At 33.1% G+C, this 13,568-nt stretch overlaps 1 protein-coding gene across 1 annotated transcript; it reads right to left on the reverse strand.

The window, feature by feature from the left end:
• Positions 1-1,082: 1,082 nt before the first annotated feature.
• LOC7464743 (root phototropism protein 2) lies at positions 1,083-4,059 on the reverse strand. The gene is made up of 5 exons (XM_002319944.4): positions 3,455-4,059; positions 3,292-3,361; positions 2,783-3,160; positions 1,950-2,675; positions 1,083-1,836 (listed from the first exon to the last, which is right to left on the reverse strand). Exons 1-5 carry the CDS (start codon positions 3,514-3,516, stop codon positions 1,336-1,338), a joined length of 1,737 nt encoding a protein of 578 aa, XP_002319980.2. The 5' UTR covers positions 3,517-4,059; the 3' UTR covers positions 1,083-1,335.
• Positions 4,060-13,568: the final 9,509 nt, after the last annotated feature.

A 13,568-nucleotide genomic window follows, 5' to 3' on the forward strand; every position in this document is an offset into this window, starting at 1 on the left:
TCGTGACACTATTGGCCTATTATGGTGGGTTTGCTATGATGAACAAATCCTCGTTTTTTAAATCAAGAACTCAATCTGAAAAGATGAAATATCCTCAATTATTGTTAAGACTTCTTTCGGGGTAAAACTATTCCAGATATAATTTCTTGTGGATTTTATCCTTATATTAAAAGTGAATGAGTTGTATTCATAATAATATTTTGGATATTAAACTCATATAGTTTTGCTAAACATATAAGCATATATTCTATATGATGAGCTTGACCTTTAAGGGGTGACACACAATCATAAATCTTGTATGATGAACAAAAATCTTGATTCCTGCCCAAACTCTTCACCGAAAATTTTCTAAGTGACAGTCATGGTGTCACTGTCACCTGTAAGTCCTAAACTTAAGATGCTACATGGAGAGCTTGTCTTGATGCAAAACATGTGTAAGGAGGAGTATACACCTTAAAGGCAAGTTCTAATTCTTTTATGTGAGATAAGGGGTGAGTTTTCTATTTGGTCTCTAAAAAGGTCTCTCGTTGTCCTAGTGATCATTCTCGTGAAGACAATATAGAGGCTTAGTAGGCAATGAAATGACACGCATATCAATCATTACTAGTCTACGCACTCAGCGAAGAGTTAAGATTTACACAAATTTAAACCTTGACTAAAAGTCATGAGGAAAGCTGTTAATCCCTCATTTATTCAGAAGTTTCACAACGTGTGTCCTTACAACAAAAAAGTAATGTATAATAAAGCTCTTAAACTATTCATAAACTGAAAAATAAACAAACATCAATCTTTACACAATATAAATAAATAAAACAAAGCCTAGTTCAATAGTTCCCAGTGGAGTTGTCATCTTGTCATATTCTTGGTCGCAGGAAATGTGCCGCGACATCACACCTTTGTGATCGAGGGTACGACATAAGGTTTAAGGTTTTTTTTGTGTGTTTTAACCCTATTTTAGTGAATTTTCTATCTCGCTTCCCCGCGGCATAAACTAATTACACATTGCATTTATGCAGGAACCAATCGAAGCGAAACATGCTGGAACAAATCGACATTAATACCTATTTATGCTATCTCAAATCAAACCAAAATGAAAACCTCAATTAACTGCAATTATTTTAAAAAACTTCTCGAACAATTTTTCCCTTCTAAAATATTTCACATCACATATAGATTACATTCACTCACTATTAGAATTTAGAATCCAAATAAAGTAAGAAATCAAAGGGAAACAAAACATCACAACATAATTCAAGTGGATCATCCACCTCAATCGACACAAATTATCACACACATTAATTCAATGGAAGGTAATTAACTAGCAAGTTTTAACTCCTAAGATATGGAGAACCTTCTCCTCCTAGGCTTGGTAATATCCACACCGATGTTATCATTAATATGAAAAGTATCTTTAGATCCATGCTTGAAAGGATTCAACTTCCCTAATGTTTTCGACATGGATGAGAAGAAGGAGTGTTTTCGAGATCCAGTAGTCGTCGGAGCAGCTGTAGCTGCAATACCCTTAGTTGAACTCCCTTGATTCTTCTGCATGTCTGAGATGTAAAGCTTCATCTTCATAAGCTCTGACCGCAAGGCCTCATTCTCTCTGACAAGTGAAACATCAGACTGCAATTGACTCCTTGTTGCAACAGCATCAGGCTGGTCATTCACACCACTCCTTAGTTTAAGCTGATCATAGTAAAGTGCATGCAAAACAATCTGTACTGGTAATCTTTTGTTTTGAGAAGCATGGAGTCGAGCTTCATAGGACAGTTTCAATGGGTCCATAACACTGCAAACCTTCTCCCGTTCTATCTCATCAAGATTCGGATGAGCCTGCAATCACCACTCAAAACGATTACTTCTATGTCTATTTTCAAAGGAACAAATAGTGAAAAAAAGAGAGCTTAATTTGACAAGCATAGCTGATAAAATTTCAGTGGTTTTACCTTTAGAAAGATGTCGATGGCACGATATAGATCATCATCGACCTTTCTGGCTCCTTTTGGCACAAGAATAGCAATCCCATTGAATTTAGAAATGGTGAGATCCGGATAGGATGCAATCTCACCAAGATATGAGTCTACAGTTTTGGCAACTCTATGCATAGCTGCAGAATTTGATCCCTTAAAATCAGCACCACCAAAGACAGCCATGTTCTTCTCCTTCTCCACGAATCCTGATATGATCTTCCTCACGCTATCCAGATCGAAAAGCCTCTCACCATCATAAGTGAAAGACATGACTAGTAGATCATCAACTGTGACATGCTCTAATATCACCGAGATTCGCTTCTCGAGCTCATTCTTGCAAGAATTTGAGGCGTTGACGAAGATAGCAGTACGGAGAAGGCAGCAGAGGAAATTGATAGGGAAGGAAGCTTTCTCTGAGGGCAAGAGAGAGACTATTGATTGCAGAAGCTCGCGTTCACGGGCAAACAGATTGGGATCATCAGAATCGGAGGACTTGGTGCACTTGCCAGACTGATCTCGAACAAGATCTCGAAGATTTCTTTCTGTGTAAGTTATTAAAGCACTTGCTAAAGTTAGTGCTTTCGAGCCGCGTTTCTTCATTCCAGACAGGATTCTGCCTATGAATTCAATGTCTAAAATCGACAACTCCTCGGTCCACCAATTTGGTGGTGTTCTGCTTGGAAAGTTTGCCTCATTACAAGCCTAATTAGAAGCATGAGATAAACATCAGTCAATTATTATTGTACTGCAATTTAACCCGATAATTTATGTTACACAAGCTGCTAATTTACGTTAATCTAGCTAAATACCTTAAGGCTAATGACATCAACACATCTTTGGACAATCTTGAGGTCTTCAGCCAAGGGAAGGAGATCTTCACAGGATTTTAAGACAACGATGGCGCCGGAAAGGCTAGACAGGGCTACTTGAGCAAGGAAATCTTCAGTCCGACCAGCAAGATTGTAATCACAATACACATCAGTCATTTGAAGATACTCAGCAGCACAACGAAGGGCTGCAACGTTGTGAACTGTGATCTCAAAGTTAACACCATAGCAGAATTTAGCTGCTTTTTCGAAGATCTCAGGCCCTCCAGGTATCTCAGACAGATCTATCTTTGTTAGGGCCGGTTCTTTTGATTCCAGTATTAGTTTTCTTATGTTGTTGCTCTTTGCCACTAGCATGAACTGCCGCAAAGCAATCAAAGCATATGTTTAAGCACTAGCTACTACTTTATTTCATTCATTAATTATTTTCTCACACCTCTACAAATTAATACAAGATTGGTTTCAGGAAAAAGAGAGTAGCATTTCCATACCTTATGAAGAGAAAAGGTGGCTTCACACACTACAACCACAACATCTGTAGGAATATCTTGAGAAAAGACCCTGAAGAAAAATTAGAAAGAAAGGCTGACAATTAGCAAGAATGTTTATGTAACCATATATAATCAATTACAAACAAGAATATATTGTTAGTACCATTGGTCAGTTCTCTCCATGGCAAGAGAGAGCCTGCTGTTGCTTCTGACAGGAGTAGCCATGTCTGCACAGTCTGATCTGAAGAAAGAGATCTTCAGATAAGGGGAGCATCCATGTTGCGTTATATAGGAATATATGTTTGGATGGGTTGCTTTTTCTTAATCTCGTACTTATCTACAGTAATACTTTCATTTTTTTTTCCTTCCTCTAAATATAGTTCTGCAGATATTATCTTGAATATTTTAACCTAACCTGCTATGGACTATATATTCTACCCTAGCTGGCAAATGGGCATTAATATACCGCGACGACAATTTTGAAAATATCAACAAGATTCTCAATGATTGTTTAAGAAAATAATACAAAAACTATCCCAAATCAGATTTGTACAATTAAATCGTTTTGATTATCAAAATCACAGTACAAAATGGCTCGGATTCCATGCAATATACTTTGGATTGATGAGATATAACAACGAAATTCGAAATTCTAAAGAAAAGGAAAGGGGAGGAGGGAGATAGAGTGGGGAATTCAGTTTGATATTATGATAAGAACATGCAGAAAACATACAGGAAGAGGTCCATTTTTAAGATTATGATAGCTAAGCTGTTAAGTCATTACAATACAAATCCAAAATCCATACGGTGAAGAAAGGAAAAAGGTAGACCAAACCAAACCATTATTGGATGGAGGTCTCGAGATAAGTCTCTGCCACTCAAACAAGTGGTCACGACTTCTTCAGCTACCGTTGTCATAAAGTTTTGGCCAGTGAGCCACCACGTCGTATTAGGCATCCCATCCCCTGCTGCTATAGTGCCAACACCAATCCACCCTCTCTAACTTTTGACTGACATTTATGTTTTCCTTGCTTGCTTGGATAATTTAAGGTGGGCTCCCACTGTAATCATATCTCCATCTACTCTCATCCACTATCACATCTACACGTGGCATGTACTGCCACGTCGTCCACTCCTATTGAAGAAACTGGTGTTCATGAATTTTTTTTTTCTATAATCAAATGGGTTAGGCCCTGGTAAATAAAAAACAATGCAACTGCACCTGATACATTTATTTGATTTGCTTGCATTTTTTAATAAAAAAAATTAAACATGCAAAATTTTTCAACATAATTTTTATATAAAAAATCTTAAGTCTAAATCAAGAAATTTTATGCACTCATCTGATTAAATAAATCAAAAATTATTTATATCAATAAAAAAAACATTAATAATAACTAAAAACATAACAGGAAAAATTAAGATATTTGATTTCAGAACATGAATCTTTTACTCGATTGTGTTCAATAACTTTATTTATTAAAATTAATTTTTTTATTTAATCAAATGATAAATAGAAATATACACACATGAAAACTGATTGAAAAAAATCAAAGAATAAAGATATCACATAAGGTTGCACTTGTTAGAAATACAATCTAGAAATTTATTTTTTTATTTTAAAAAATAAATTTCATCCATATAAAAATTTAAAAAATAAAGATAAATTAGAATAATCTCTTCAAAAATTAAATACATAAAAAATAATTAAAAAAACTATTGCTATTTAAAAAAAGATAAAAATAATAGAGAATGGTTATTCATTTAAATATAAATTAAAAAATTATTATTAAAAAATACATATAAAAAATCATCAAATTAAAAAAAGGAAAAATTAGAGAAAAGAAAAACAAAAGGAAAGAAAGAGGTCATGCGTTGTCGGGGCTTCCTAAATAGGCTAGGTCAGCGTGCTTGGCCCATTTGAAAAGAGCATGCACGTGAGCCCTTTTTAAAATGCTAATGGGGTAGGTGACATGTTGCTCGTCTAAATTTTTTTTTTAAAGCCAAAAAACACGTCATCTATTTTTCTCTAGAATTTGCCCATTATGATGACTAGAAAATCAGGGTTAATAGTTTTTTGATCGATAAATTAGTTTTCAACATATTTTTAACCCAAAACAACTAGAAAAGACCTTAAACACTTTAATAAACTCATCAATGATCTTAAACAACCTAAAAAATACACAAACAACCTGAAATCAACTCGAAACAAAAAATTTTCTCGAGCTTAAATTTGGTTGTTTAGGCAATGTTAAGGTGAAAAAAACACCTAAATGTAACTCCCTTCACTAAATAAAACATGTTGAAACCAAGATCAACTATTTTGATAACCGAAATCGGTATCAATGTTGATTTTTTCTCTCTATCATTGGAATGTGATGAGCTCTTTCTCTCTTACACCTCAAATCAGGAATTGAAAAATAATAATTTATACTATAATTGAATTGAAAAAATTAAGGCTTCAATTAAATGGTTATAATTTGAAAAGTAATAGGATTAAATTGAATTATTTACGATAAATATGAACTTACCACTCATTTTTTATGTTTTCCCCATGTTGATATTTTTTCTTTCAATTTTATTTTTGATCAACAAAATTGAATCAATTTTTCTTTAATTTGATCTTAAAATATGCAATGGTCCAAAAAAGAAAAATGTGAATATCAAAAAAATAAAAAAAAGCTTTAAACAATGAATCCAGTGTGAACAACATGATGATTTCCCCTACAAAGCTTAGAGTTTTTTTTAAATATTATTTTATGAGATTATGATAGTGATGATATTGCATCAGATCCTCGTTGTTCATGCCCAACGACTGGGACCGTACCATGAATGGATACTGTTCGTATTGATCTATATACCAAAAGTATATATATAAATAAATAAATAAAAAATCCTCTTAACCTAATCAATTTCTCAATTACCGGTAGATGAGTTTTTTATTGACATTAATCATTAAATGATTGGTATTTTTTTTTTTAAAAAAAATCTAATATGAGATGAATAATATTATTGCTGCTCTTCAACAAATTGTAACGACTTCAGCTTTTCAAAGTCATAATAATAATAAAAATAATAAGAAGAAGAACAACAACACTTGTTTGGCAAACAAACTTAAAAACCCAAAAAATGCATTTTTTCTTTGACATAATTTTTGTCAAGCCAAACATGGTCTTAAGGCCCATTATAGGCTTAGCCCAGCTACACAAGCTGGGTTTTTTAACATGGCCCAGAAACTAACACTAATCCTAAGAAAAATAAATGGGCCCTTTTTGTGAACAAAAGAAATGGAATAGGCGTAGCACAAGCAACCCAAGCCTCTTTAGAGACCATAAGGCCTTGAAGGCCGAATCCACTAACAAAATCCTTCAAAGGTAAAAATACAAGTCGAGACTACTAGTCTTCGGAACTCTGCTACACCGGTTGTGGTTTTGTTGTGGCGAGACTGCACAATTGCTGCTCATGGTTTGAAGACCTCTGTTGGTGTGGCTCTCGGTTATAACAAGGAAGATGAAGCTGCTGCTTTGTTGAAGATCATGCTGCTGGTTCTGTGGTTCTTGGCTACTGGAGTTCACGACTAATACAAATTAAGGAGATGAATAACAGTTGTTGTTCGTTGCTGGAGGAGGACAGTCAGCTGGTGAGGAGCAAGAAGTGGTCTTGTTGTTGAGCAGAGAAAGAGGATGCTGCAGCTTTGAGATCAGTCACTGGTAACGGTGTTGTTGTTTGTGCTCGTTGGTGAGCAGAAAGAAGATGCTGCCAAAGCTAGATATTGCTGGACTGGGAAGCTGTAGAGGAGAGGAAGTGTAGCTGTCCAATGCTGTCAGGCTACTGATCTTGAAGGCTGCTGCTCATGGTGCTGGTGCAGAGAGGTTTGCTGCTGCTGGTGGTTCTTCAAACTGCTACGGAGAACAATTGCTTACAGGCGCTGTTTTGTTTCAGGCTGGAAAAAAACAAGGAAAAAGACTGTTGCAGTCTTGGTTGGGAGGCAATATATATGGCAGCGTTCATCTCCCTCTCTAGGCGACTTGAGTCAGGGTTTTGTTGGATTTTTACAGGAGAAATGAGAAGGTTTTAGGGCTCATGGGTTAATGAAATCTTTACCCATGATGTTGAGGAATAAATCTCAACCATTCATAATGCTAAGGACAAAAAGTTTTGTCCGGCTCTCAACTAACAAAGGAAGGACACAAGGCTATTTTTGCAAGTAAAGCAGTTTTGGATAATGTTTTTGAAAGAGAATCTACATGTATTTTTAGTTTAATAAGAGCTGAAATTGTGAAATACAAGTACTAGTTGACATGAGATTTGTGCACTTCGGTGAAGAGTTAGGGAGTAATTAGGGCTGAAAAGTGGGTATTTGTGCATCTTTTTCTTTTATTTTTGGGAAGAAGATAATGAATAGTAAAATTATAGTTTTTTTTCAATTTGATCCCTGAACCTTTGAAACTTTGCAATGGAACCCCCAATCAGCCCTAATCTTTCATATTCCTTGCAATTTCACCCTTGGGCTTTTTCAGTTGGACCCTCAAATTTTAGCGTTTTTTACAAAGTGGTCATTAATTTCAAATTTCTTCAATATGGTCCTTAATTAAACTTCATACTTCAAATTTCTTTCAATTAAGTCCCTTATTGCACCAAATTAGCTTTTTAAAGTTTCAATTGTGTCCCTAATCTTCCAATCTTTGCGAATTGATCTGAATTAGGCCTCCAAACTTGATTTTTCTTCAATTGAGTCCTTGATTGAATCTACAAAACCTATTAGAAGTTTAATTAAGTCCTTAAACCTAATAATTCTTCTAATTTTTGCCCAATTGACTTTCAAAACTCAATTTTTCTTCAATTAAATTCTTAAATAAGTCAATTAAACCTATTAGAAGTTTAATTAAGTCCTTAAAATTAATTAATTCTTCTAATTTTTATCAAGTTTGAATTTCAACCTTAACTTTCTTTTCGTTAAGTTTTTCTTCAACTTGTCATGCCAAAATATCCTAATTTTTACTATTTTTTTAACCTTTTGACTCGTTGCAGCTCAAAGGCTTATCTCTTTCTGTTTTGAAAATATTTTTAGATTTTTAATTTATAATGCTTTTGGATTTTTGAATAAAAAATATATTTTTTATAAAACAATTTCGAGGATCCAAAATTAGGTTATGACAGTAGCCAACACATCAACACGTTTCATTGTAAGAGGCGTGGTACTCACGAGCTTAGGGAATGTGAAACAATCATGGATGTTCCCCTTTGTGCTTCTTTTGGATGCTCTTGTTGAAGATTTATGGCATGGTGGAGACTTTTCTTGTGTGTGACTTTGTCTGGTCATGCTAGCCTTTTTTCACCCTGATGTGATTTTCCATCACATGTTTGATGCTAAAGAAATTTTTATCAGGGAGTGTGTATAACTTTTCCTATAAGGAATAGTTGTAGACTTAATTGATCAGTGCTTTAGTGGTGATAGGTTTAAGTAGATCCTCCACATTTAGCGTTTTCTCGTTGAATCTCTGGAGATATGCTCTCGTGTTTTCATTATCTCATTGCGTGATAGCAAAAGGCTCTGTAGTGCTTTTTTTGGGTAGGAATGATGGTGTTGAAACAAGAGATGAGTTTCATGCAGAGATCTTGGAGACCTAAGATGGAACCAAGTCTAAGGCTACAATACCACACCCTAGCATATCCATGAAAAGTTATAGGAAAATTCTTGCACATAGTGTCACTAGCTACATGATGCTTCTAAAATTTTTTACGTGCTCCCTAAGATCTATAAGGTCATCATAATTATCTATGTTGGCTTTAGCAACGACATAATCCTTGATTAGACAAATGTATGACAAAGTGGAGACTCTTCTATTTTGTGGGAATAACATGTAGGAGCTAGGGTTGATGTAATCTCGAGCACGTCGTGCCTAGGCTTTTAAGATGAGGAGCATGCGAATGAGAAGACCATGTCTAGGAAGAAGATTGATGGGAATAACCATGTTTGTGGCTTAGATTTGTCGGGGAGTGCTAGCTCATATGAAGAGTTGGAGTATGGTACTTACTCGGCATGTTATTTTTTCTATTTTCTTTTTGGATTTGAAGTTGTCCACTTAGTGCTGTTGGTTGACTTTTTTGTTTGTTGTATAGAAGAGAGCAAAGTTATTCCTGTATGGCTAAAACAGTGTTGATGAGTACTTGCACTTGTTGGGAGAGTTGTTGAATACCTATGGGAACTGAAGTTCTTACGCGGATATTAGTTACTCTCCCATGTATTGGAGTCATGTCACCATGAATTGTTTTTGGTTTTTTTTTTTTGTAGAAGTTGAAAGGGAATGAATAAGCTTTTTGTTCAAGTTCTCACAAATGACGCTACTGATGAAGTTTAGAAAAACTTCATTTGGATATGGGCTCATTTCATGGACAATACTGAGTTGAAAATGTGGGTGTTACTTGCAAAATAACACTCTGATGACTTAGTCAATACTGTAGTGTTTAAAGGGTATTGAAAAATGTAAAGAGAATAATTACGAACATGTAGTTATGAATAAGAAGATTCATCCTCCTCCTTTATTTTACCTTGTTTATATAACTTACCTTAGAAAAAAAAAATCAGGAGTAGCTCATTATATATATACTTTATGCTGTAATAGTTGAATAGCATAGGTGAAGCATAGATGAAAGTGTAGTCTATATAGCATGACGTCCTCCTCGAGATATGTTGTGGTGAGAGCATCAGATGATTTCTACTCGCGAGATACAGTAATATGCACCATTCGAGTAGCAGCAGTGGCATATAACAATGTTCTCTGGGGAGAGTTCATGCAGCCTGATTGGGACATATTCTACTATCTACATCTAGCTACATAGTATCATGCTTCCACTAGGACTACTCCGACCCAGGATGGAGTTAGGTTAGTCCTTTGTTCTTGATAATTTTATCAGCTAGCAAAGCTAGCATGGTGAAAACTTTTCATCCATCCATAAAACTGAGTTCCTACTTTCTAATACAAAAACAATATTATTAACCCATATATATATATATTCTCATTCGCCAGTCTCATTGCACTTCCAATCCAAGTAGCTCTCGTTTACTTATTGGCTTGTTGAAGCCGAAAATATGAGCTCGGCTAGGCTAGGGGACCATGATGCCTTTGGGATATAGAACATTCTTTTCCTGTCACTATTTGGCCTCTCTATTTTCACCTAGAATTATACTCATTGTATTTTTAAAGCTGCATCCTAATTTATTGTTTTTGTATTTTCATCAAATTCCAAACCATATATATATTGCATCCACTAATTTATAATCAATAGCATGCGAATCAGCAACTTTGGATGATTTGCAGCAGCTATAATTCCTGTTGTGCCCGCCACATTAACCAGCTATTTGATCCCTCTTTAGCTGCAGCTCAAATATTTTTTTTAAAAAATTGATACACTGACTTTTACAATTTGTTTTAGTATAAAATATTTCCATGTAGAAATTGAGAAGTTTATATATATTTTTAATTAAATAAATTGAGAATTATTTATATAATAAATTTTTTTATGAAACTCGATCCCTATATAGCTGAAGTTAACTAGTTAAACTTGTAATCAGGATCATGGATTCAATTAAGTTTAATTTTTTTATATCTAAAATAGACACCTATAATCAATCAAATATTAAGTAATGAAATTAAAAAAAAAACAAGAATTTATTTTTTAAAAATCCAATTGTAATAGATAAAAATGAACAAAAAAAAAAAAAAAAACCTCAGGCTCTCAAGCTTGGATGGCCAAGAGCTCCTAGGCCTTCAGAAAAAGGCTCAGGCGCTTCAACTTTTTCTTTTCCTTGTCATTTGCCTCTTAATTATTTGGAAAAAAAAAAATTAAACAACGATAAGGGATGCCTGCCATGACCAGATTTTGAAGACCTTTGGTCTTCGAAAAATCAAGATTGTTTATTTTAGACCAAAAAATTTTTATTTTCAACCATATTTCAACAAAAAAAACCCCTAAACACTTTGTAAAATATATTTATAGCTTCTCACAATTCAAAAATTAGCTCTAAAACCCACAATTAACCTAAAACCAAAATTCTTTTCGGGTTTAGATATACCATTTCATGCAAGTTTAAGGGGGGAACACCTTGATAAACTCTCCCCATCAAAAAGAACTCAATAACACCAAAATCATTTGTTTTTCTGGCCGAAATTGGTTTAAATCGAGACTTTTTCTCTCTACCATTGAAATCCAGTCACTTTTTTTTTCTCAAATTAGGGACCACAAAATAAAAAAATGAAGTTTGAATTTCAATTATTGTTAGGGACTGAAACTTTATACTTTGAAAAGTTAGAGGACCAAAATATATAATTATCCCCAAGCTTGGAAAAACCATATGTTTTTTTTCATGTTTTTCAGTTTAGTCCTCTATCTTTAAATTTTATACTTCCTTAATAAATATTAACAATACTCTAAATGGTGTGGGAGAATCACTGTTCCATACACACAATGTACTGTGGATTACAATAGTAATCCACAGTGCATTCCTCTTTTTTTTTTTCTTTTTTTTTCGCATTTTTTTTGCAACTTTTCCCTTTTCTTTTTTTTTTTGTTTTTCTCTTTTTTTTTTCAACTTTCCTATTTTTTTTTCTTTTTTTTTTCAAAATTATTTTTGTTGATTTTACTTTTTAAATATTGATCCGGTTAAAAATTTCACTTTGTAATTTTTTTCCTTTAAAATACTGTGGATTGCTGCGGTGTTTTCCCACATAGTTTTTCTATTTTATTTTTTTATTTTTCAAAATTATATTTATCGATTTTTTTTAATATTGAGCTGATTGAGAATTTAGTTTTGTATTTTTTTCTTTAAAACATTGTTGATTGCTACAGTGTTTCTCCGTATGGTTTTTTTTTTTATGATTTTCTCCGAAATTATCTTTTTTTTATTTTATTTTTTAATATTGAGCTGGTTAAAAATTACAGTTACAATATGTGAGGAAAACACTGTAACTTTCCTCTAAAATTACTATTGATTGCTACAGTGTTTTTTCCCACATGGTTTTTTTTTCTGTTTTTGTTATGTTTTTCCCTAAAATTGTCTTTGTCAATTTTATTTTTTAAATATTAAGCTGGTTAAAAATTGCAATTACAAGTAAATACAAGTTTTTCCTCACAAAACACTATGGATTGATACAATTTTTCCTCACATGGTTTTTTTTCCAGTTTCTTTTGTGTTTTCTTTTTTTGTAATAGTTTTTTCCAAAATTATCTTCGTCGATTTTTTTTTAATATTGAATTGGTTAGAATTTAACTTTGTAACAAAGCTTAATCATGTGGAGAAAACACTGTAGCTTTCCTCACAAAACATTGTTAATTGCTACAGTGTCTCTCCACATTGTTTTTTTTTCTTATAATTTTTTCCAAATTATCTTTGTCAATTTTTTTTTAATATTGAGTTGTTTGAGAATTACAATTACAAGTTATTATAAATAAGACTAAATCATGTGGGGAAGCACTGTAGCTTTTATCACAAAACACTGTGAATTGCTACAGTGTTTTCAACATGATTTTTTCTCTTTTTTTAGTGTTTGTTTTGTTATTTTTTTTCTAAAATTATCTTTGTCGATTTTTTTTTTAATATTGAGATGATTAATAATTTAGCTTTGTAATTTGTTTTTTCTTTAGAACACTATGAATTGTTGCAGTGTTTTTCCATATGATTTTTTCCAAAATTATCTTTGTCGATTTTTTTTTATTATTGAGTTGGTTAAGAATTCTAATTACAATAAAGCTAAATCATATGAGGAAAGCGTTGTAGTTTTTCTCACAAAACACTGTGGATTGCTACAATATTTCTCTAAATGGTTTTTTATTTTATTTTATTAGGGAAAGCAGTTTTCCTCACAAAACATTGTCAATTGCTACAACTTTTTTCCTCATGGGTTTTTTTCCTTCCAAAATTATCTTTGTTGGTTTTTTTTTAATATTAAGTTGGTAGAGAATTTAATTTTGTAATGTTTTTTTGCTTTTTATTAACATAAAAGCTAAATCATGTGGCGAAAGCACTGTATCTTTCCTCACAAAACACTGTAGATTGCTACAAATCATTTTGTTCGGTCTCTAAATTTTTGATCACCAACATAATTTTTTTTTCTGTCATGAAATATTTGCTCCATCATACCTTTAGTTTCTATTACTTATCTAGGGATGATTCATAATTATAACACTATCAAATACATTTATTTTATAAGCTCGTGACAGTACACGGACATGTCATCTCGTGTTATATAATTGACCATCAATTTGAGCTTACAAGG

The sequence above is a fragment of the Populus trichocarpa genome, chromosome 13 (genome assembly GCF_000002775.5).
Source record: "Populus trichocarpa isolate Nisqually-1 chromosome 13, P.trichocarpa_v4.1, whole genome shotgun sequence".
NCBI classification, from domain to species: Eukaryota; Viridiplantae; Streptophyta; class Magnoliopsida; order Malpighiales; family Salicaceae; genus Populus; species Populus trichocarpa.